At 37.0% G+C, this 25,443-nt stretch overlaps 3 protein-coding genes across 3 annotated transcripts; 2 read left to right on the plus strand and 1 right to left on the minus strand.

The window, feature by feature from the left end:
• Positions 1–1,099: 1,099 nt before the first annotated feature.
• On the plus strand, positions 1,100–20,301 carry LOC116304488 (protein CLP1 homolog). The gene is made up of 14 exons (XM_031714229.2): positions 1,100–1,253; positions 1,383–1,469; positions 1,576–1,689; positions 2,640–2,771; positions 3,490–3,603; positions 4,217–4,244; positions 4,808–4,846; positions 5,177–5,308; positions 7,120–7,209; positions 7,762–7,862; positions 8,392–8,530; positions 9,020–9,100; positions 18,276–18,369; positions 19,301–20,301. The coding sequence occupies exons 1-14, from the start codon at positions 1,227–1,229 to the stop codon at positions 19,410–19,412; spliced, it is 1,290 nt and encodes a 429-aa protein (XP_031570089.2). The 5' UTR covers positions 1,100–1,226; the 3' UTR covers positions 19,413–20,301.
• On the plus strand, positions 10,913–15,883 carry LOC148907437 (uncharacterized). Its single transcript, XM_089036166.1, has 6 exons — positions 10,913–11,201; positions 11,310–11,528; positions 12,084–12,205; positions 12,544–13,584; positions 13,657–14,656; positions 14,729–15,883. The coding sequence occupies exons 1-6, from the start codon at positions 11,015–11,017 to the stop codon at positions 15,631–15,633; spliced, it is 3,474 nt and encodes a 1,157-aa protein (XP_088892292.1). The 5' UTR covers positions 10,913–11,014; the 3' UTR covers positions 15,634–15,883.
• LOC116304490 (pyridoxine-5'-phosphate oxidase) lies at positions 20,296–25,285 on the minus strand. Its single transcript, XM_031714233.2, has 7 exons — positions 25,227–25,285; positions 24,362–24,583; positions 23,728–23,827; positions 22,884–22,937; positions 22,220–22,348; positions 21,790–21,866; positions 20,296–20,943 (listed from the first exon to the last, which is right to left on the minus strand). Exons 2-7 carry the CDS (start codon positions 24,535–24,537, stop codon positions 20,778–20,780), a joined length of 702 nt encoding a protein of 233 aa, XP_031570093.1. The 5' UTR covers positions 24,538–24,583; positions 25,227–25,285; the 3' UTR covers positions 20,296–20,777.
• Between the last annotated feature and the right edge of the window lie 158 nt (positions 25,286–25,443).

The following is a 25,443-nucleotide window of genomic DNA, read 5'->3' on the forward strand; positions in this document are numbered from 1 at the left end:
TAAAACAAGTCTTTATTCTATGTAAGTAGGAGAATGCAGCTCTCAAAAAATGCTTCCATAATGTACAAAGTGTGTATGATAAGTCCATACATGGTTTCTCAAGTAAATCATAAAGAATAAAGACTGCTTCCATGATGCAGTTTTATTTGTCTGAAACAAAAAAAGCACAAGTGTATGTCATGGACTAAATTGATAAATAAAACCCATTCACATTAAGAAAGGAAGGATTTTTCAAGAGACTCTGGACAAATAAATAATCTCTTTTAGATCATCCTTAGCCTATACACTACTGTTAATCTTATAAGAAATTGAAAGGTTTATGAAATGAAGAAACTTTCAGCCCTAGGTTGTACCCTCCTATTACTGTAAGTTGACTGTAAGTTAGGATGAAAGAATATGAATCAAAACAATAATCAACTATTCTTAAATTTCTTCACAATTTCTTGTGTCATTCACATTGTTTCCACAAAAGGAAATATTAAAGAAAGACGGGTGCATTACTAGAACTGTTATGATAACAATCCTTGCGTCATCGACATAAATTCAGTAAATTACCTAGTATTTACTAAAATACTCGGCTATTTTAGTTTTGCTTAACTCTTGTTAAGCAAATATTAATATAATTATCTAATTTTAAGGCAATTCCTTTAAGTTATATGGTCTTAAAGTCCATAAAAAAACGCTTAAACCTTGCTTACCTCTTCCTACTACGAGGGTCACACGGCAACTGAAGCATCTGTTAGCGGCAACTCTTCCTTTATGACGAACCAGCGCGCGCGCGCGTCATAGTTTCCCGCCAAAAGCCTAGACCAAAAATAACCTTAATAGGGAAAGGGACGGGATTTTTGTCCCTTCTGACTCATACATTATGCATTCGAATAGAAAGATTTGTAGTCATTTAATGAAAAGCTCAAACTTTTTCCTTTGAATGTGAAAATTTTGTCTTCGTAATGCTGCTTTAAACGAAAAATTTATTCAGCTTCTTTGACTTTGCATAATTTCTCCCTCCCCTGCTAAGGAGATATTGTTCAGAGCCATTCTCGTTCCAGATCTTTCTCGTTTCAAGCGGAAGGGTCTGGGTATAGAAGGATGCTAAAAAAGCTATCAACGCTAGAATCAACGCTGACGCAACGATTCTTTCTTCTACATCTATTTATTCTTCTATAAAATCTAAAAATTCATGGATAAAATTCATTAGTTTTACTGCTGCTCTTTGAAACCTAAAAATGGATGTTGATGAAGACAGAAGACAGGTAAGTGAGGTTTATTAACTAGTTTTAATCAAGAAGTTCGAAATTATTCTTGAACGTTATAGTTCCAAGAAAAAAAGCGTTATCTAGATATGTTGACACTACGACATTTTCATGTTCGTTCGTTACCAGACAGAGGAAAGACACCAATGGAAACTAGAAAAAGACTCAGAACTCCGTATAGAAATCTCTGAGGATAGCAAAGGAGTGAACCTTGTGGTAAGATTTTTAGCTATAGTTATTTTATCAAAAATTTTTAAAACTTCAAATAATCGTATGAATTCTTGGATTATTGCCAGTCAAATGACATTATTTCTCATTTCAGCTGTTGTCAGGTCTTGCGGAAGTCTTTGGAACAGAGTTAGTCAAGAATAAAAAGTTTTCGTTCAAAGAAGGATCAAAGTTTGCTGTTTTTACTTGGCAAGGCTGTTCTATTGAGATATCCTTTTATCATTTTATGACTAAGCTTTATAATACTCACAAGAATTTGCTATAATACTTCAAAACAATTCTTTTTGAATTCCAGGAACTGTTTACAGATAAAATGCTGGGTTTGTCCATAAGTTAATTGAACTATGGTTTGTCAGTTATGCCACAGGCAACCCACTGCCTCATGCCAGAAATATTTAAGATTTTTTTAATGAAGATGATACACAGTGGCTATTCATACGGTAGATGCCGACTTGTATTTGCTATTCGTATGGCAGTCAAAAATAGCAAAAATTAAAATATGATAAATATTTATGTCCACGTGCTGATGATACATCATTTAAATATGACTATCCAAGCAAATTCACTTCATGGTCTAGTGGTTAGGTTTAGGATTAGGTTTAGGGTTAGGGTTTCGATTCTTGGTATCTTCAAAATCCAAAGTCCCACTGCCGTATGAATAGCAAATATGAGTCAGCATACGGCTACCATACGAATAGCCACTGTCAAGACGATAGTTTTTGTGGCTACTGCTTCTAGAGATCTAGAAGTGATAGCCACTAATGTCATTGAGTGTGTAAGTCTGTCAGCAAGTAAATAGTCAGAACCAAATAAATCTTATGAAAACCAATGGCATTCTATCAAGCATTGAACACACTTTTTGATCAATAATGATGAAAAGCCAAGTTATTAATACAGGGCTTAAAGCAACAGCTGGACATCGGACAATGTCCCCCCAGAATTGGAACTTGTTCTGCCAAATCTTTGACTTGCTGGTCATTTAAACCAGTAATGTTGAGCCAGAAGCGAGATATGACTAAAGCTGCCCTGTCTCTATTATCTTTGTGGAGTGATTTTACTTCCCACAACTATGTTTGTGTTTGTTTTTTCAAGTTGGGCTACCTGTGGTTTAGTTTGCTGAGATATTAGTTTTGGATAAAATTCTTTGACAATAATTACATTATTGGGCCTGTTGAGGTAGCCTATATCTCCAAAGAGACACCAATGGTTATGTATCTGAATTTTCACATGGCACTAGAGCAAATGAGAGAAAAGGCAGACAAACCAGAAAACCCAGAACTTGGACCAAGGGTAAGAAACTAATAGCAGACTTTCATTGCAGCAGATGTTTATTAGTGATATTTTTAAGTATCTTGGAGTCACCCCCCATGGTTTCTTTAATGATGAAATCTATTTATAGCTAGGAAAGTAAAGAAATGATTATTTTATTTTTATTTGTCACTAGCTGATAGGAACTCGGAAAAAATTAGAAAATAAACCCAGTAAATAACCACTCATCATGATTCTTTCCTGTAGCTTATTAATGGTGAGAGTGTTCGACAAGTATCAGGAAGGTCATTTTTTTCAAAGTTCCTTTCAGCTAGTGAAAATTTTTAAATTACCGCATTGCTACGCGGCCACCTCAGACAAAAATCACGACGTGCACTTTGCAATAGGAGCTGCCATCAATCAAACATGTTGACATCATTTAAACACGTGTATGATTCAAAAGGTGCCAAAACTTGTCGATTGTTTACAAGTATTATGAGCCACACTCACCGGGCCTATCCGGGCAGATCCAAACGCGTGTAAATGTCTGGGGTGGCCGAGTAGCAGAGTTCTCTCTTTTTGGGTGCAATATCAGATCAGACAATTTATGATGTAGACAGATGTTTACAAGAACACAAATGTATGTTGGTTGGAGCTACCTCCGACACCCTTCCGTCTCTTGAGACCAATATCAAGTATGCCTGGTATAATGGTAGAAAATGTTTCTATAATCCACTGTATATGTTGTGAATATTTATAGGTGATGGTCGTAGGTCCAAAAGATGTTGGGAAATCCACTGTGTGTAGGCTTCTATTAAACTACGCTGTAAGAACAGGTAGACGGCCAGTGTTTGTTGACTTGGATGTTGGACAGGTATAGAATAATAACTATTTAATATATTGTGAATACTAGATTTTTGGGTTATTTTTGGTTCCACTAGTCAAATTGCCAACATTCTGTGTTATAGTACAGGGCTTTTAAAAAAATGGCTAGTTATCTCACAACGTTCAGCCAGAATATTGGAACTTGTCTGGTCAAATCTTTGCTTTTCTAGCATTCTGACCAGTAACTTTGAGCTAAAGTAAGACTAATTTGGCTGGTGACCATGCATGACCGGCAACTGATGGTCTGTAATTTTAAGTCCTGGGGTCAGTACTGGTAATTTTTTGATTTACAGAGGCCAAAGGATTAGATGTCAGAAAGAAAAGTCCAGACTCTTTGTTTATTAATAGCAATATTCATGGTTTACAAACACTGGCATGAGGAATCTTTTCTCAAATCAAAACAAGAGAACTATTATTATAGCAGTAGCAAATGGTGCTCTGGTTGGCACATGAATGAATAAATAAATTTGTATATTGTTTTGCTGTTGACTTTTACACTACTTATATACCTGGTTTTTCTAACCAGTCTCGCTATTCCATCCCTCTCCACTACAGCAAGTTAAATTTAATTAATGATTTTTGCATATTTTTCAACATCATAGGGCACAGTAGGTGTTCCTGGTTCAATAGGTAAGTTTTCATCAGAATGTTTTATGCCATTAAAAAATCTTTTTAAATAGACCTCTTCGGCTTGGGGTAATATTGGTGTCATTCCCTTGAGAATAAGATTATTTGTTTGAGCTGTATCCATATTCATGTGTCTTCTCATGTGCAACCGAGCGCAAAGAAATGATACTCTAGGGAATGACGAATGACATGTGGTCTGAAATGGGAAAACATTATGTCATAGCAAAAGAGGTCTATTGCTTTTATGAGTGGGGGGGGGGGGGGGGGGGCATATACTTGTTTTCTCCACAGGAAGCCCAAATTATGTTTTTGCTACATCATGTGAGTTGAAAGTTGTATCATAGAATATTAATGAAGTGGTAGTGTGTGTGAGTGAGTGGGTTAATTTGGAGAACCAGTGTACTGAATATGTATCCCACTATAAAAAAAAAGTTTTTTTTTTTGTTTTTTATTTTAGTTTCATACTGGTGTTTGTACATGGTTTTTAATGCAATATCTTGAAATGTCATAAAGGTTTATTTTCAAATATTAGAAAATAAATTTTCTTCTGTCTTTCTTAAACCTAGGAGCTTTACTGATTGAGCGACCTGCTGACATTGAAGAAGGTAATGACAGTTAAAGCTGTTATGGTGCTCGGTATTATGCTTAGTAATGATAAAAGTAGCTTAATTAAAAACAAATTTTTATCTTTAATAATTTTTTGTTCAAGTCCATATTAGATGTCTTACTGATCGTAATTCTTTAAGATTACTTAATTTGCTTATAGCATTTTGACAGTGTATTTTATTTTCCCATTAAGCAATAATAAATTGCCATACTAGTTCTCCTCTTCTGCACTTATTATATATTTATATTTTTTTCATTTTGTAATGTATTATAATGAAGTGTAAATAAAGGCATAATTATTTTAATTATTTCATTATTCTTCCTCCAAGGATTTTCCCTGCAAGCACCTCTGGTATATCTCTTCGGTCATACTTCACCAGCACCAAATGAGAAACTTTACAATAAGCTGACATCTAAACTTGCTGATAATGTCTTCAAAAGATTTGAGAAAAACAAAAAGGGTAAGCTTTCGTTACTATTCTCACTGAATAAATTATCACCAAACAGTATAAATTAAGTCAACACACATGACTCATTGCATAACGTCGTTTGGAGCTTCGAAGGACAAATTTTGCCCCACCCACCCACCCCTAAGCCTGGTGGCGGTGGCGTTCTCGTCTATTCTCACTGTTTGCCTCATCATCATCGCGGATCTCGCCCCATAACTTAATCATACTGCGATGTGATAATGGCTTCAGTGAGAATATATTACTATTATTTTTAAAAGACAGATGAAACCGAATGATGAGAATGTAAAATGTGTACATGTAGTTCCAGAAATTACCATACCCTCCCCCCAAAATAGAATTTTTTTAAATTTCTGAGAGGTGGGGAAGGGGATGGGGGCAGAGAAAGAACAAAATTACAGGAGATACAAACGATAGGAACTACAATGAAAAATTAACACAATTACAAACAAACAATAATTAATTTGAAATGAAAAGTGAAAACTATAAATTCCATTTTCTTATCAGCCTGAATGAAAAAATCCAAAACTTTTTAGCAAAATTCATATACGAATGCTAAGAAGTTAGAAGGGCAATCTTGCCACAGGTCTACAAAATAGATAGAAAGCTTTAATTACGACAAACTACCTAAAATACATCAACTTATTTTACTACTTTACAAATTGAAATAATATATAAATAAAATAGTTCCTTGCTGGTTGTTGTTACATTCATAATAATTTGTCTTATCAACCATAGATTTATATCATATTTATTAAATCTATCGTTGATAAGACAAATTATTATGAATATATAAATTATTTTATATTTTCTGATTATAATTAATTCTGGAACTACAGGATAGTCTAATAGTCTTATTAAAGAATTATTTCTGATTAGTTGTTCTCCCTGGGAGGCACAGCTGGATATCACAGACATTTTACTCCCTCTTGTATATCTCTGTAGGCAGTCTTGGCAAAGGAATTTTGGAATTTTCCATGAAGATAAAAACATCATAGCAAATGGCATAGAATTTAATGAAATGCATTCAATCAAATTGGTCAGTCTTGGTCAGAAAGCTCCAATATTGCACAATGATAACAATCACACAGCAATACTTTTGATACAGAACTATGCATTTTGTATTGCCTCAAAGAAATTTGTGTATTTGCTGTGCCTTGTTAAGGGTGTGGCACTTACATGTATGTGAATTTTAGACCTAGATTCTGAAGAAACCATTCAGAAAATATCCAGTTGCTATCTCATTTACAGAAAAGCTTTACTGTGTGAGCTGAGACTGGGGCCACATATAGACCAGTTAGACATCTAAAAAAATATAGAATGATAACAGCCATTGTTATTTCCTCATGTGAATGAAGAGATATGTTGAAAGGCTTTTCTGCTGGTTTGTGATTGTATTCATTCTAGATCTTTTGTGAAAGCAAGGTGGCATAGTGCTGAGAGCACCTGCCTCTCATTGATACAACCCAGGGCCGAGTCCTGTCAGACTCAGTGTTGTATGTACCCTTATGTCAAAAATCAACTCCTAAATTTGAACTTGATCATGGAACGAGGGTCACAGTTTGTTAGTTACTGGCTATTTTAAAAGTGCTACCCTCATTAAAACAAAGACAGGATTTTGATTGGTTCTCGCTGTCTAAGTGTCTGCGGTTTCAATGTTTGAACATTAATATCCAATCCAGTTAGCAACCCAGGATATTAATTGAAGAAACAATCCCTCTTCTTCCCTTCAATCCCCTTACCTCTTCTCTTATGTGAGGTTTAAACTAATAGATACATGTCTTTGTAATATTTTATTCAAATAGCTAAAGCAAGTGGCTGTGTGATAAACACCTGTGGTTGGGTGACTGGATTGGGTTACAGAACATTAGTGCATGCCGCCAAGGAATTCAAAGGTAATGCTGGGCTTTAGTTTTTTGTCATGTTTTAGTATTTGTTGCTATCTTTCTTCCTCTTTTATTGTCCCTGCAGTGGAGAAATAAATAATAAATGAATAAGGAAATAAATAAACAACATCTGGCATGTCAGTATTTTAAACTTTTTACATTTTTACACTTTTTTATACTTTCTATTTATTTATTGCATTATCATAAATCACAGGACCCATAGTGATAGCAGTTAACTAAAATGTTATAACTAAAATGGCCATCCTGTCAAAATTTGTTATTATTATTTATTATTATTATTATTTATTATTATTATTATTATTATCATTTTGAATAAATTATTATTATTTATTATTATTATCATTATCATCATCAAATAGCTGGGCCCGGTTGTACAAAGCCTGGATAGTGCTATCTGGTGGATAAGTCGATGCTGTTATCCATTAATACATTTATTGACTGGATAAGATTTATCTGTTGGATAGCATTATCCAGGCATCATACAACCAGGCCCAGATGGATATATTCAATTCTAATAGGTTTACACATTTTCTATTCTAGTGAATGTAATTGTGGTTCTGGACCAAGAACGATTGTACAACGATCTAAAAAAGCAATTTTCTGATCAACTACAAATAGTTCACCTTCCCAAATCAGGAGGGGTAAGTTACTTTTCATTTCATTGTTTTCTCATTATTTTATCTAGTTTGTATACCACACTACACAATTAAAATCTTGTCCCACAAACAACTACACAGTATCTGTTTTAAAGAACGCTATAATGAATACAATGGAAAACAAGCTAATATTGCTCATTAGCACTTTAGGCTGCGTTCATAATGTATGGCAGAGGGGGGGGGGGGGGGGGGGCAGGTGAAATTTAGGGGGGATTTGAAAAATTTTTACAAGTAAAATGGGGGATTTGAAAATTTTTTTCAGAGAATTGGGGGGGATGCAAAATTATTAGAAGAAGCTACGAGAGATTGCCCGGGGGGGGGGGGGGGTAGTTATTTTTGGGGGAACTTCAAGGGGGGTCTTAAGAATTTGTTTGTCATTTAAGGATTTCACCTGCCCCCCCCCTCTGCCATACATTATGAACGCAGCCTTAGCATTAGCTATTATATCGTTCACCATAGTTAGAATAAGATAAATTTGGTCATGAAAAAATGCCTATTTTATTCAACAACATAGGTGGTGGTAAGAAGCCAAGAAACCAGACGCAATGTTAGAGATGAAAGAATAAGAAGTTATTTTTACGGACAACAGGGAAATCTCTATCCTCACTCCTTTGAAGTAAAGTTTGCTGATGTTAAACTTTTTAAGATTGGAGGTCAGTCTCTGTTGAATTTTTTAAAATAATGTATTGATTGAATTTTAATATTATTTTTTGTTATCTAACTGTGACTTTGGTAATCACAATCCAGTTATCCTGAATATATTATAACATGATTGTCGCAAGACCAAAGAAATGAGGCTTATTTGCCTATTGGGCACTCTTAGTCCCAATGGGATTAATGAATGCTTAAATTGCTTTCAACTAACCCTTTCTTTTGTCTTTTGATTGTTTGTTTTTGTTTCCTTGCCTACCTTGTTCTCATTGGTTTCTTTTGTCTTATTCTATCATATTATAAACACTCCTTTCTACCACCTCTTTCTCTTTTACTCCGACGAAGGACTAGTGTCCGAAACGTCAGTATAATTCACGGTGTATAATTTACCTTTTTATCATTACTGTTTCATTAGAAACACAGACGCAGCTCACACTAGTTTTTAGCTAGTTATATCTGCTGAATATTATTATAATTTATTGTTTTTTCAGCCCCTGTTGTTCCAGATTCATGTTTGCCTCTTGGGATGGCACAAGATGATAACCAGACAAAGCTAGTTGCTGTTGTACCAAGTATGTATTAATAGCACTTTGTTACATTTATTTAATTATATTGCAGGGCCCTAAAATGTAATGCCTGGTAATTTGCTGGTAATTAGTTTTAGCTTGGTCATACCTCCTTTGTGGCCCATTATTACTGGCAGGGCAAATGTCAGACATTAAGAGTCAATGTCTGTAACGGTCGAGAACCATCGGACAGTTGAAAAAAATCGAAATTGCTCATACTTTGCCTAAATAACCTCCCTGGTAAGACATTTTCAAAAATATAACTTTAAGTGCTGGGCGCCTTTTATTTTTGGAGAAATCGCCAAAAGTTGATTTTTGAGCCGAAACGGGCTTGGGCACCCTGTGTCGGATAGGAAAAATCGAAGTTTTCTCGGCGTTCGCACGGCTTCGCGTTTTATTATATCTAGACCATTATTTTTTCGTCGAAAAGGTACGTTCTTCTTCTTGAGTTTCATGCCACAATAGTTTTGCTAGTCCCCATTGTAAATAAATTACAGATTTTTAAAGTGACCCTACTTTGGTGCTTCAGAAAATTCGTGAATTTTCGTCATTTTCAATATGCCTAAATGTGTCGTGGTACATGTACCAGAACTAAATAATTACCACCATGTTATAGCCTAACCCTTCTAAAATAACATATCCAAAGATTGTTGGCGGCCCGCTAATCCTTATTCGCTGAGAGTCCCAAATGTGTCGGTAGTTTTCACCCAAGAAAGCGTTACGCAACGCGTTATTGATTATGCAAGTATCTCATGCTCGCGGGATTTTAACCTGAAAACAACATAAAACAACCACATTTCACACGCCATGACCTCTAGTGATGCCATTTTATTTCTTCTTTCGACTATAAAGTTGAAAAGTACTATTATTTCAGTCTTCTATCATCACTAGTTCCGGTGGTCACGCAAGGCGACTCAAAACATGTTTCCACAACGCCAAGGATAAATACGTCTTACAGATGCACTACATTTGTTTGTTGCACATTATCAATGGATAGTTAAGAAGTGTTGTAATGGAACATTTCCATCAAAATACAATTGTCCACTTGAATGTTGTATTTTGTCTTTCGGTTCTTGGCAGATTGACCAGTCATCCGAAATGACACTCGGACTAGACCGTAACTCAATAGTACCATAACAGCCTCTAACGAAAACAATTGTTGCATTAGATTAAGTACCTCGTATGTAGGTAACATCAATTTTTCAAAGTAAATTTGTTTTTTCTGAGTAAAATATTTTTGTTTTCCAAGATTTTGGGCCCAAAGGTCCATTACTGTATAAGGGAATAAACGGTGTTACATTCTTTGCGCAATCTTTGACGGATATTTTACTTAACAGAAATCCAGATGAAAGTAATTACACTTGATGCGATGTTATCTTTTCGCGTAACTTTTGACTGACATTTTACCATACAGAAGGCCAGTTAAAACTAATTCAGTGTTGTTTTTTTTTTTTTGCGCAATTTTTGACTGACATTTTACTAAACAGAAATCCAGATGAAAGTAATTACACTTGAGCGATGTTATTTTTTTGCGCAACTTTTGATTAGCATTTTACCAAACAGAAGGCCAGCTAAAATTAATTTATTGTTGTTATTTTTCTTTGCGTAATTTTTGACTAGAAAACAAGATGAAAGTAAGTAGTTTATGTGGTGTTCTTTTTTTTACGTAACTTTTGACTGGCATTTTACCATACAGAAAGCCAGTTAAAACTAATTTACCGTTGTTTTTTGTTTGCGCAATTTTTGACTCAATCCGTGACAGTTTACTAAGCAGAAGACCGGATGAAAGTAATTACACTAATGTTATTTTTTTGCGCAATACACTACAGAACACCAGTTAAACTTTTGCGCAATATTGATCAGTACTTATCAACTGTGAAAGTAAAGCATGTTCAGTGCCACCATTGTGCTCGTAGTAGCATGAGCTCCTGCAACTACTCTGCGTTAGTTGGTGGTTTGTGCGGACCCAGTTCGTATAATGAATCTATTACAGAATGCACCACCCTTGAAAGTTGCCAAAAAGATGTTTCCAATCACCTTTCTTTACATAAAGTCAGCGATGACTCCGGTGTTTCTTCCGAGTTCAAATTACTTCTTGCTCGGGCAGGTAAGTGAAAATCAGTTTTGTATATTGCAATAACAACAGAAAATGTAGTTTTTAAATTCTAGTGCATATAGATTATAAACATTCAAGACGAATTTATTTTCTTTTAAGGAATATTCAATGTTGATGAAAAACATCCACAAATGACAATCTGTCCTCTTCACCGTGATAAGTTTGGTGTTCGCTGGAGATGCAATAAAACTCGATGTGCAATACCAGACGGCATTGCTGCCCACAAATCGTCATCTGTTAAAGGCCAGTGTGGAGTGACAACTTCTATTTCCTCATACGTTTTTAATCAAACAGAGACTCTCCTTCCAGTAGGAACACGTGAGTACACTAACGAATGATCACCGTAAATTTGGCGTGGATAAGGGTAGTTTCAGTTAGTTTAATATGACGAATGGGGCCATGAATATTTTAAGGAAGGGCCCTAAAAATACTGAAAGGTATAAGCGGGGGGCTTTTTATGTTTAATGTTATTGGAAGGGGAGGACTTTGAATTTTTTACACTATACTGGGGGTGGGGTGGGAGGGACATAAAATATGGCAAGTGCAAAGGGGAAGGGGGGGGGGGGGGTGCCCTGAACATGATTTCATATTTCAAAATTAGAAATCTTCATGCTCCCCCCCGCCCTCCCCCGTCATAACAAATAATCCTTCCATAATTAACCCAAAATTAAGTATTGGGCGGAAGCCTGGACGAGAAATTTCTCTTTTCGCACTGTTTCGTTAATTGCCACTTGTTTGTTGTTGTTTTATTCTTGTTGCTGTCCAGAAGGGAATGATTTCGATAGTCTATTCCGTACATTAGCAATCAGTACTATCGTTCTTCTCCAGACCTGACAGTACTGACGACGGTGAATTTTATTATTTTGTCTGTAGTGATTTGCAAGAGATGTAAAACCTTCTTGAATAAACAAATGACTCATTTCGACTTACATGTAGCCGAGACAACCGAGCCGAGTTCTGATATGCCTGAAGACCAACCATCAGAAACAGAACAGGTAACTTTTTACCTGGAGGTATGCTGATGTAAAACTGCATGCATAGCGGGAGAGAGGAGGAACAGAGGCAGGGCTGTTCGTACCCCTTTGACAGCGCTAGATAGCTCCTTTGTACTGTTCGTAGTTAACTCATTAACGTTGTACATCGTGGAGAATATCTCAATCTCCTAATCTCGACACCGAAAGGAGTCAAGAGATTTCTTTAATTTTTTAAAGGCTTGAACCTCTATTCAGTTAAAATAGAAATTACGTTTATCATGATATTTTTCAGTCTGCATATAGCAGTATAGTCGACGCAAAAATGAAAAGTGGAAAATTATTTCTTGTTTGTTTAATAGGAGCAAGAAGAGGAGAAGAAAAGTACGGATACTTCTGACGAGATAACAGAGGCAATGAGAAAACTCGAAATAACTGAACATGATGACACACTGAGCGTATTTTCTCCAGACACCATGAGTACTGCATCTTCTTCTGGCGAGGCACCCGAATTCCCTTCTGCTGTCCTTGCATTAAACAGATTCTTGATAGCATGTCAGCTGGAGCCTATTGTGAAGCCAATGCTTGATTGGGAAGAAGTTACAGAGAGAACACAGCGGCGATATGTGCAGAGGACGTGTGATGTCATAGTTTCTGTTCTTAATGCAATATCTCCCCAGAATGCAGCTCACCTGTGGCAAGCTTTACAGATATCCAAAAACATGAGCAAAGCGTTTGGTCTTACTCACTTACCATCAGAAAGGGGATATTTAGATGCTTTGGCAGATGCTTATAAAAACGCGGATAGCTGGGATACTCGCCGACAAGTGTTGTCTACCTTCTCTGACGTTGCCAGTTTTAGCGTGGCCTCAGAATACATTCCAGAGCTAACCCGTTATCGATACACTATGGCTAATCTTCATCGTCTTCAATATGGAAGAAGCACTCCAGTTCCTGTAAAAAGAACGCCTCGCCTTCGCATAAGCCACCACCAGTTGGAACATTTTCTAAGTTTTATAACCAGCCCTCATATTGTACAGGACTTGCCTTTTGGAGAAAGACAATTAAAAATGTCATCAGGGAGAACAATAACCGTGCCAAATATCATTCGTTCAATGGTGCCTGAAAGGATTGTTACCCAATATTCTAAATACTGCGAGGAATCAAACTTTAAACCATTCAGCAGGAGTACCATGCTCAGAATACTTGATGAATGCAGTGCGTCTGTGCGGAAATCACTCCAGGGCCTGGATTATTTTGCAGCACAAGGGGCGCGAGCATTTGACGACTTGGCGGAACTTGTGCAAACTGTGTCCCCTTTAAGGAAAGATGGTGAGAGTTGGGCTTCCAATACACAAGATTGTTTGAAAGTCAGCAAGCTTTATCTGAAAGGAGACTACAAGGTAATAAACAATAAATTATTTAAATATTGATTGCTTCTTTACCCTAACAAATCGTTAATATTTCGTCGACAGCTGCACGTCAGCGACAACACGCAGGTTGCAGATCACTGCTATATCTACGCACTGAGTGACAAGGCAGACAAGGATTTCAAGCGCAATTGTAAGCATGAACATAAAGAACGATGCGACCAATGTAACGCCCTTGATGACACACTCAAGAGTATAGAAGATGCCATAGATGAATGTGAGTTTTCTTCAGATGAAGACAGGGACGAATGTCTCTATCTTTGTCAGTCTTCAAAGCGTGCCATTTATTCTTGGAAAAGCCATCAACTAAGAAGTGTCCGACAAGATGAGGCTCGCCTTGATATCATAAACCTTCTGGATAATGGTACAGTGTGGATCGTTAACGACTGGGCCATGAAATTCCTGCCCCGCCAGTACCAAGAGTCCCAATCAGACTGGTTCGGGAAAAGAGGCATATCCTGGCACATCTCTGTGGTGTTTAGACGGTTCAATGGCGAACTTCAGTCCCAAGGTTTTATTCACATCATTGATTCCTGCAGTCAAGACAGCTCCGCCATCATAGTCATCATGCAGAACGTGCTCAAGACCTTGGAGACTGATAATCCAGATATAAGAACAGCGTTTTTCCGTCAAGACAACGCGGGGTGCTACCATTCTGCAGCAACCATCCTTGCATGCCAGTACATTGAAAGAACGACCAAAATCAAATTATCAAGGATTGACTTCAGCGACCCCCAAGGTGGCAAGGGCCCTGCAGACCGACTAGCAGCCAGATGCAAAAGCCATATCCGTTTGTTCGTGAATGAGGGCAATGATGTTACCAACGCTCTAGAAATGAAAGATGCCCTTCTGTCCAATGGAGGAGTAGAGGGGGTCCGAGTTGCTGTAGTGCCGAGAATTGATAGCTCTTCCCTTGAACAGCTGGGAAAACTTCCGGGGATAAGCAAGCTGAATAACTTCGAATATAAGAAAGAAAGTATCATTGCATGGCGTGGCTACAACATTGGTAAAGGCAAGAAGATAAAGAAGGAAACGATCCAAGAGGGTAAGTATAGCAGTGACGTAAGGGTTCAGTGTGTCGTGATATTCTTAATGGTTTCCTCTATCACTTTTCCAGATATGAGCATCAAATGGATTGAAGTGGAGTTTTCACCCGGCAGTTTTAGACCTGTTGTATCTAGAGCTAGACAGACAACCAAAGACCCGAGCCAAGAAGCGGAAGAGGAGGCGGTCCCTCAGCAAATACAGACTTCAATCTACTCATGTCCTCGAGAAGGTTGTCTCCGTGTTTTCCAAAGATCTTCAGCACTAGAGAAGCACCTGTCCCTAGAATCCTGCACAAACACTCCAGAGAAGCAATCGATGCTAGACCTAGCAAAAGAAAGGTATGCATGTCATCTCAAGGAAGATGTTGATGCCATTCCAACAATTATGGTTTCTTCCTCTGATGATACTACCCAAAGAAGCTCAAGCACTACGCTTGATATGGGATGGGCACTCAAGGAAGCCCGAAAAACGTACCGGTTTAATGAGAAGCAGAAGTCATATCTTATAAAGAAATTTAACATCGGGCAACAAACCGGACGGAAGCTGAGTGCTGAGATCGTATCAAAAGATATGAGACGTGCCCGTGGCGACGATGGTACGCGACTGTTCAGTGTCTCAGAGTTCCTTTCAGTCGAACAGGTAGCCTCATTTTTTTCGAGAACTGCATCCAAAGCACGGAATCAGACGGCAGATGTAACGGAGGAAGACGCTCGCGCCGCTATAGAAGAAGAAAACTACCATCAGGCCAAAGAATCAGTGTTGTCATCCCTTGGTCTACAGCACCCAGTAATTTACGACCAGTACAATGTGTGTCAGTTGGTCAAAGAATCGAAACTGAATAAGTTGAAGGTCGACATGCTTTGTATGATGTGTGAAGACCTGGACCTGGATGTACCTGCAAAGCCAGTTAAGAGGAAAGCACCCTATTTGCAATTATTAGAAGAAGTGGTTGCAAGCTGCAGTTGCAATAAGTAGTTTTTTGTTATTATATGATTTCTTTCTTTTCACTTGAAACGTTTTCTTTGCCATGTTGTTGTAGCTCTTGGAATCTGTCCTATAAATATGGCACGCGTCCGGCTAGATTAGAGGCTCAAAAAGCTATTTGTTTATTCATTATTATTTTATTCTGTTTTATTTAGGGTTTTCCTATTCCTTTCTTTTCTTTTCTTTTTATTTAGTTCGTATACACTCTTTTAATAAAACTTACAATGCTTTATTTTCCGCGTTTGACGTCAAATCTATTCTTTTCAATTTCATTCAAAGGAGCAAATTTCAAAAGAATATAAATTTGACGTCAAACGCGGAAAATAAAGCATTGTAGGATGTTTTACAAGGGTCTATACTTTTCCTTCGCGTTCATTTTTCATTCCTTTCTTTCTTTCTTTATTATATGCTTTTCCAATTTCTTTATTTTATTTTCCTTTATAGAAAGAGGCGCTTCATATACTTAAGATCGGTATTAGTTAAAATGTTCCAAATGTATTTTTGACGAACAACTGATGAACTAGAAATCGGGTTACCTGTGTTACGATATAAATAGAGTTGTCACTCTAACATCGGTAGGACCATGCAGTGAAATTTACTGTTGCTTTAATAACAAAAATCACAGGGTACAATTCGTCCTATATTTTTTCTTTATTTTTTGATAGCCGTTGCAGTTGATTTTTGCCATCATAAATAGCACTCTTGGTAGTTTTTTTATTATTGTTTCATATAAAAATGCAGCTCTAAACCCGGCGCTAAACTACAGATCCAGTCTTACAGTATATATATCATTCCATGATTTGAACTAGATATACGAGTGGTAGTATTGCAAATGTAATCGAATCATTTGATATCATATTATTTTCTTTAGTTTCTGGATGTTCACTGCGTAAACGAACTATAGAGAATGTCAATAATCTTTTTCTTGGATAGTTAATGGCCTACTTGGCGTTGTGGAAACATGTTTTGAGTCGCCTTGCGTGACCACCGGAACTAGTGATGATAGAAGACTGAAATAATAGTACTTTTCAACTTTATAGTCGAAAGAAGAAATAAAATGGCATCACTAGAGGTCATGGCGTGTGAAATGTGGTTGTTTTATGTTGTTTTCAGGTTAAAATCCCGCGAGCATGAGATACTTGCATAATCAATAACGCGTTGCGTAACGCTTTCTTGGGTGAAAACTACCGACACATTTGGGACTCTCAGCGAATAAGGATTAGCGGGCCGCCAACAATCTTTGGATATGTTATTTTAGAAGGGTTAGGCTATAACATGGTGGTAATTATTTAGTTCTGGTACATGTACCACGACACATTTAGGCATATTGAAAATGACGAAAATTCACGAATTTTCTGAAGCACCAAAGTAGGGTCACTTTAAAAATCTGTAATTTATTTACAATGGGGACTAGCAAAACTATTGTGGCATGAAACTCAAGAAGAAGAACGTACCTTTTCGACGAAAAAATAATGGTCTAGATATAATAAAACGCGAAGCCGTGCGAACGCCGAGAAAACTTCGATTTTTCCTATCCGACACAGGGTGCCCAAGCCCGTTTCGGCTCAAAAATCAACTTTTGGCGATTTCTCCAAAAATAAAAGGCGCCCAGCACTTAAAGTTATATTTTTGAAAATGTCTTACCAGGGAGGTTATTTAGGCAAAGTATGAGCAATTTCGATTTTTTTCAACTGTCCGATGGTTCTCGACCTTTACAGACATTGACTCTTAAGTTCCAAATCTGGCTGATTTTCCAATGACTGCCCATTTTTAGCACTGTTACATATTGTGTAGTTCCAGAAATTATCCATACCCAACCCACAGAGGAATTTGGAATTCCCGAAGAGTGGGGGGGTCAGAGAAAGAACAAGAATTACAGAGATTGTATGGAAGAAAATTGGAATTTCCAGGGCGTTCATTCTCCATGAGGGGGGTATGGATAATTTTTGGAACTACACATTATCGTATGATTTTTTAAAAATATTTAAACGTATTTATTCTCATATTAACTCCAAGAGCAGAAGCTCATCAAGGGGGTCTATATTCAATATTGAAAAAAATATCTCATGTGTAGGGCTTTCTATTTCAGTAACAGTATGTGATTGTCCTAGACAACTTGCAGTCTTTCTAGAGCTACATATAATGCATTCTGATTGGATGACCTACCACTAGGCTATAAGTTACTATGGATCTCACCGAACTGTGGTGACACGTCAAAAATTTGTCTTGCTTCCACGCCCTAATTCGTCTACTGACACGCCTACTTTTGTTACAGCAGTCAGCGTTCCATCTTTCATGTATTACAGTGCACTGTAAAGATGGAACGCCGACTGCTGTAACAAAAGTAGGCGTGTCAGTGGACAATTAGGGTGTGGAAGCGAGACAAATTTTTGACGTGTCGCCACAGTTCAGTGAGATCCGTAGTATATAGTAGTGAAAAGTCAGGCTCTAAGACCCCCAAAACTTTAACTTTAAGATTTCAACTGATTGTTTGCATCTCTTTATATATTTGACTGACTAGTTGGATTTGACTAAAGCAATTAGTTCTCTCACTCTCATGGCCTATGAGTCAATAGCCCATTCTGGCTCGAAGACTAATGGCTAATTATTAATTCTAAATAATCTTTCTATAGGTCATGATTTAAAACACTGTGTACTGGCAGTAAGTGCTGCAGAATCTTTGAATGAGGACCTTGTAACTACTAATGTAGTAGGATTCCTTGTCGTGTAAGTATAGTCTACACTTCCTATTATAACATGCAGCAAATCTTCTTGGATAAGGACGTTACACTGTAGATCCCTTTTGTCTTCACTTACTGCTGACCTGTATGTGGTGGACGTTAAAGAATCCATTGTGCTGTACGCAGGGGCAGATCCAGGATTTTTAAAAGGGGGTGACAGTTATAGGGTTCGTGCTACTCCTTAAACTCCTTGAAAACTCCTTGAATTTAATTCACGTTTTCAAGGGCACTTGAAAAGCTCTTGAATTTTATGATTTTAGCAAAACTCCTTGAAAACTCATTACTTGCATGGTTGTGAAATAGGTCTAGTCAAAATCTGAAAGTCGGCCATGTGCAACCACCATGTAAAACCTTGGCATATTTAGCTGAACATACTCCTTGAAAATTCATTTTTGGGTCCTTGTATACTCCTTGAATAGTCCTTGAATTTTAAGTGGTTACTTCAGTACGAACCCTGAGGATTCCTCGTACCATTACCACAGGAAACCCATAAATGATGGGAAAATGGTGGAAATATGGCGTTTCAAATTGGCTGAAATTAAATTTGAAAGCTTAATAAGTAAACTGAGAGAAAGCTTGTCCAGATAAAAACTATTGTTTTCAGTGTAATTGGAAAGGTCTGTTTTGTTATTGAGGGGAAGGGCTTGGGATTCCGAGGGAGAGGGTCATCATAAGTAATTTGTGCAAGATCCCTGGATCTGCCCCTGTTGCAAGAGTAGGGGTTGTAACCCAGCACAACAGTCTGGTCTTGGAAGCACACTGCTAACCCTACTCAATGCTGATCCAGTTGTCTTGCGACAGTGAAGCAAACTGCTGCAAGATTGCAAGATAAGCCAAAAGGATGAATTATGTTAAAATATTAAACTTAGTACCATAAATCTAATTTGGCTCGGTTTTGTTTTGTTTTATTTATCCAGAAACAATGTGGATCTTGATCGACAAGTCATGGTTGTATTGTCTCCAGCTCCAAGACCTCTTCCCAGGAAATTTCTCATTCAAAGTGAAGTGAGATTTATGGACTTCAAGTAACTCAAGAGATGTCAACGTTGCAGAAACGATTGTTTGATCACTCAGGCAGCTGATCAAGACAGCCTTATCTAAACCTCCCTGTTAGCTGCTGGTCAAGCCAGCCTAATCTTCACATCCCTCACTTGAACTTGTGCTTCATATAGTATTATTACTTTTTAACTAATTTTCTTTTTTTATATAATTTTATTGCAAGACTTTTTTGTATAATTTATAAGTTATCCAAATCAAAACATTTCTTCTACGAAATGATGCCTAAGTACAGTATATAGTACTAAACATGTACATATGATATAAACTATGATACCCAAGTACAATATACTCAGTCTAATCTTTAAGTATTTTTTCAGTGGCTGTTTTTAAAGGTGATACTGTCCCCTTTCTTTTATAAAGTCAATCCCAGAGCAACTTCCCTACAACTGTGGTATACAACACCCTCGCGTCTGTCGTAGGCGAGTTGTAGGCTTGATTTTCACGCTACAAGTCGAGTTGTAGGATGGAGCGAGGTTGTCGTATACAACAGTTGTAGGCGAAAATCGTACCGTCTAAACTGGCCTTTATAATTCTAAGCATACATGAAAAAAGAAGAAGTATGAGGCTTCAGGGAAATATCGTTTTGCTTCTTTAGGGTCTCATTTCTACCTGTATCACTCAACAAAAATCATCAAAAGCCATTAATTTTACTTTTAAGTTTCCATCACATAACAATACATCATATTCTACATTGTAATGTACAACTTTCATTTCAGTTTAAGATAAATTATAGTAATAGTTATTTATCAAAGAATAAAAATAAACCTGTGCAAATCGGGGACGTTTTTAGCAGAATTATATAGGTGCAGTCTATATAATCAATCACAAAGTGTACAATAAAATGACAACACGCTTGTTAGACCTGCAGCATATTATTTCATTTGAATTTCCCTTTTTAAATACTTAGGCTCTGACAAACGGCTCCAACATTTGTCCCAAGATTAACTAATTGATTGCTAATCAAGTTAAAGCACCGTAACAGGGACTTTGTTTTTTGGTTCAATATAAAAGGAAAATTTCTATCACTAAACCTTCAAATGCTGCTACAGCATTTTATCTTATTAAAGGCCTATGTTCGCTCTGTCAATCCCTTCAAAATAGATCTAAAATACATGTACCAAGTGTAGATCCATAATTAAATATCCATACGCAATACCCCTACTATGGAGGAATTTGTAAAGGGGCCCCCATACCCCCAATTTTCTTCCATAAATACTCTAATAATTTGTTCTTTCTTTGACCCCCCCCTCCCCTCCAAAATTTCAAATTTCCTCCGTAGGTGGGGCATGGATATTTTCTGGGACTACATAATTATTAGAAAATAAAAGGAAGAGATCAAGGAGATAGCATTTCATATACCCAGCCATTGGTTCCTAATTTAGTTAGTTTGCTATCAATCTCCTCATTGGGAATGAGTTTACGGAATCGTATTCTATTATGAAGTCTGCTTGTTTGTCCATTCCAGAATTCTATACTTTCTGGTCTAACTAGGAAACCACCCCTAGAAAATAAAACAAAAATGAAATCAAAACTTGAGCAAACTTCAAATTACTGATACTCTGCAGCAACAATAATGAGAATGAGAATCTGTAGATCACTATAAGTGCTTTGCACTAGGGTCCTAAAACAATATAAATATAAAATATATGAAACAAATAAAACTATAAACTATAACTTAAAGCTATAAAACTATACATGTGGCAGGTAGAAAAAAATACAAGAAAATATAGACAATGCAATCTTAAAATTTAAAAAAATTAATAAATGACTTTAGACCCTAATCCTTAACTTATAGCCTTAATGCAAATCCCCCTCGCCTTCCCTATCCCCCTAAGAAAAGAGCTATTATATGAAAAAATCTAATTAAAATTCATTAAAAAAAGTTTCTTAAAGTCTTTAAGCTTTAAAAAATCTAAAATGAAAATGAAATTGATATGGGAGGTGCAACATAGTAACTTGTAGACTAACTATTTAGGAACTTAGACTTATCTTTCACACAAAAAGGAGCTTTTATGGTCCTGAACTTGCATGTGTGTGGGGAGAGGAGGGGATATGTTAGCCCTTATAAAGCCTCTACACTATCACATGATGGCAGCCATGACAGGAGGGAGGAATGATTGGATCTGGTCTAATCTGATTTACACAAGAGAATTTAGTTTCCCTGGGGAGAAAGACTCTATTGTACGTTGTGCCTCCTGTCATGGCTGCCATCACTTGATGGTGTAAAGCCTCTATACCTTTGCCTATGCTCCTGGTCAGGACCTTGCTAGCTCACAGGTTGAATTTGAACATAGCCTAATTGATTGTTGATCGACTTTTGTTTTGTTTGTTGTTGTTTTGAGCTTACCAATAATCTGGTTTGGGAACAGGAATACTTTCATCTGCATATCGTTCTTTCAAAACCTTTTCTCTTTCACTAAGAACCTGTGAAACGTAACAGAGAACAAACAATATCCTGCTGGGCCCAAATAAGTAAAAAAATGCAACTTTATCTGAAACTTTTTGCACCATAAATATGATGTCATTTTATTTCTTGCCAAAAACGTTGAGATCAAAAAAAAAAAAAAAATATATATATATATATATAAGAATTTTTGGAACTCTCAGTTAAATGACTTATCATGTTAAATTCTATCACACAATATCATGGATTGGCTGTAGGCTCTCATCCAATCAGAAGCAAGATAGTGAGTAAAATGTAGAACATGTTTAATTTGACTTGATCCTACCATTCCTCCCCCCCCCCTCCCGCCCTAAAAATGTTTACTTATACTCACCTCTCTTGAAGGGATGACAGTGCTTTGTCTGCTGATACAGGCTCCTATCTGACTGCCTCTTGGCCTAGAATGAAAATATTCAGTAGCCTCTTCATCAGATACTTTTTCAGCTGTGCCTTTAATGATAACCTGACAAGATAAAGATAAACTGTTTAGTCAAATCCAACTAATGGTCTATCATCAATGCTGCATTCTGATTGGATGAACTACTACTAGGCTATAAGTTATATCCTACTAATAGCGAAAAGTGTCAGCTTTGAAAATCAAAACATTACATTCGACTCAAGTTTGAAACTTGTTTGCATCTATATCTTTGACTGACTAGTTGGATTTGACTAAAACAATTAGTCCTCTAGCCCTCATGGGCTATGGCCTATGAGTTAATAGCCCATTTTGGCTCAAAGACTAATTGCTAAATAGCAGCCAGCTGCCCTCCCATATTGTTTAGGGCAGCGTCTACTACTATTGACAATGAAGATATTACATGCAGAGGAATGGATTTTATATTCCGTTTGACGTCACCATAATAGATTTTGCAAATCTTGAGTACCCTATCATTTTGTGAGTGAGAAAACCTCATGGAAGCTAGAGTCCCTTATGGGGAGTGATTTTTGTAAACTGTTATTATATTTTTAACTTAATATTTAATCATTGCCTTGAGTACCTGTCTATGTAGTGGTGGCCAGTAGAAAAGCAGGCATGCTTTAGGGTTTTCCATCTGAGGGGAAAAAGGCTTATTATTAGAAGCCATATAGAATGACAGTTTGGCTCAATATGGCAACTATACAAATTTGGATGATCGGACACCTTTACGAACCTGACCTGGTTTTGTCCCCTACCTCCCCCCCCCATCCCAAGCCATTACAGGACAAATAAATTTAAAAATACTTATCCCCCCTTTTATTTGAGAGTCCCTAAGTGCTGCCTGAAAATGTTGCTAAATGGCAGTAGTATCCTGAGGAAAAACTGGGCTAGGGAGTTTTGTCTGTTACCCCACTTGTTCCTCATTCCTTGCTCCTTCAAGGAATAAAATGGAGAGTGCAGTGACCCAGTAACCAACAAAAATAGAGAGACTATTTATTATCAAATTTGTCTAACATCAAAAGGGATGGTGTGAATGGTGTGGACATCGTATACTTAAACATTAGCCTAGCGAGATTCGCTAATGAGTTACAGACCAATGAAAAGGGATGTGTTTCTTTCAACTGAAGGGACACAACACACAAATTAATCACCAAGGTTTTCGATATGCTGCGAACTCAGACATTTCAATGGCTTGATGTGAAATTGTTTTTTTACTTCCACCAGTCAAGATCATAAAATGTACCCGGCTGATTATTTTTGATTGACGGCAGCGAAAAACCAAATTTCAGCGTGCAGTTCTTCACATACTATCGAAAACCGCAGTAATAATAAATACAATTATAAAACCTATAACACCAAGGTCAAGCATTATATAAAAGGAATTATATGCCCCAATAAATAAAAATGATTTGATATTTTCATACCAGTTGTTTTCCTTTGGTACTTGTAAAATTTGTGAAAAATGTAAATCCTTGATCATCATAATTTTTCATCAAAACTGTTCGAGCAGACGGCTGTCCATCACTGAAAGTAACAAGATGATGTACGTCAATAATGCAGATAACAGAGGGGGGCTGCATAAATGCTCACAAAAATATTGAACAAGCACTTCATCTAAGTACAAAAAAAATACCGCACAAACTCTCCTTTCAGTGAAGAAATATCAAGCAAACACAAAAAATTGCTTGCAGGAGTTGTTACAAAAAAATATCGCACAACATAAATTTCTGCAGCCACAGCCCCCCCCCCCCCCCCCCCTCAATTATCTAATGGTCCATCTCTAGAGGTACTGTTATTTATATTTGTGATCCCATGTGTCTTTTTTTCTCTCGCTTTATCATCTATTTTATCCCAAAATGTTGGTCCTATTCTCGGGAACCCAGGGGTAAAATTCTGTCGCTCGTTGCGAGTTGCGACAGGATTTTAACCCTACTTTCCCGAGGAGTTTTGGTCCCAACTCTCGTGACAAATAGAAAAGAACTCCGATCACATACAAATATTTAGAAACATATTCAAGTACTGGTTTACGAGCTACATAGAATCAAGATATTAACCTACCTTCCACACGTCGACAGAACCATAGCATTAGCCTCTTGGATATCCTTTGATTCACGGGCCATCTTAAACCACACATCGAATTGTTTCATTGGTTCTTTTGCTACAAGATCGTCCTCGCTGAACCCCTCGGTCTTGTAGTCGATTCTCATGGACGCGACCTCTTCTTTTCGTAACATGATTTGTTGAGTCGAAAAGTTACGCAGAAACAAACTTGACACAGACCTAAATGAGTAAAAGCTTCTCATCAGTCGAGGGGTTAAATATATTTGATTTAAAACAATATTGGTTACGTAAAGTTATGCAACAGCGAAGGCTACGAGCTAGGTTAGAATAATTATTTTTTAAATAAAGCTTAGGGGAGGGGTAGGTAGGATTTGAATTTGTCACAAGCAAATATCGTCAACCATGGCGGATCTGTGCATTTAAAAACATAATACTTACATAATCTTTCTAACAATCTTTAAAAAAACAGCCTTACTTAGTTTCTATGGCTTAGAAATGCTTAGAAAGAAAGACGGTAAAGACAAAAAGTGGAGTTTATTAGGGGGAGGGGGACAGAAGACTAGCGTCATATCGGCCTTGAATCACTCGGAGAGTAGTCCGAGCGCTAGAGTGATCAAATTTTCCAAATCGCTGTTTTTGAGAGGTTCATGCATTCAGACGGATGCTTATCTTTGTTTGCTAGTTTGGAGGGCAATTCATAAATATAGATTTTGTTGAAGGGTAAAATATTTTTTTGTCAAAGCAAACGTGTGAGGATGGACTTTTGCTCAATCAGATTAATTAATTACAACAGGTTGAATGATCTGCTATGCCAAGAATATCTTTTCTCTATAAGGCACAAGAAAAGAAGATACGTACTTACCCGAATTTTAGGTAATTTTTTCAAACTTCGAAGATAATGCTTTTCAAACTACGTTGGTTGATCGTGAATGAATCTGCTTGCAGTGGACGATGGTATAAGAAAACTTGCAACACAGGGAGCCCAATTTTGACTTCAAAGGCGGAACAGTCTGCAAAAACGCTAGCGCAAGAGAGGAAAACCTGTGATTCTGCATTTCTAGTGGTTTGGGGTTACAAGA

This window comes from Actinia tenebrosa, unplaced genomic scaffold (genome assembly GCF_029948245.1).
Source record: "Actinia tenebrosa isolate PJP-AT-01 unplaced genomic scaffold, QUT_ActTen_1.0 PGA_scaffold4__44_contigs__length_22323623, whole genome shotgun sequence".
Taxonomy (NCBI): domain Eukaryota; kingdom Metazoa; phylum Cnidaria; class Anthozoa; order Actiniaria; family Actiniidae; genus Actinia; species Actinia tenebrosa.

Coding starts and splice junctions, on each gene's coding strand:
- LOC148907437 (XM_089036166.1), top strand. CDS start 11,015: ATGAGCTCCTGCAACTACTCTGCGTTAGTTGGTGGTTTGTGCGGACCC. Junction 12,206..12,543: donor AACCATCAGAAACAGAACAG/GTAACTTTTTAC, acceptor TTTGTTTAATAG/GAGCAAGAAGAGGAGAAGAA. Junction 14,657..14,728: donor GAAGGAAACGATCCAAGAGG/GTAAGTATAGCA, acceptor TCACTTTTCCAG/ATATGAGCATCAAATGGATT.
- LOC116304488 (XM_031714229.2), top strand. CDS start 1,227: ATGGATGTTGATGAAGACAGAAGACAG. Junction 1,254..1,382: donor TTGATGAAGACAGAAGACAG/GTAAGTGAGGTT, acceptor GTTCGTTACCAG/ACAGAGGAAAGACACCAATG. Junction 7,863..8,391: donor ACCTTCCCAAATCAGGAGGG/GTAAGTTACTTT, acceptor TCAACAACATAG/GTGGTGGTAAGAAGCCAAGA.
- LOC116304490 (XM_031714233.2), bottom strand. CDS start 24,537: ATGTTACGAAAAGAAGAGGTCGCGTCCATGAGAATCGACTACAAGACC. Junction 22,349..22,883: donor GGCCACCACTACATAGACAG/GTACTCAAGGCA, acceptor TTATCTTGTCAG/GTTATCATTAAAGGCACAGC. Junction 20,944..21,789: donor GTTCCCAAACCAGATTATTG/GTAAGCTCAAAA, acceptor TTTATTTTCTAG/GGGTGGTTTCCTAGTTAGAC.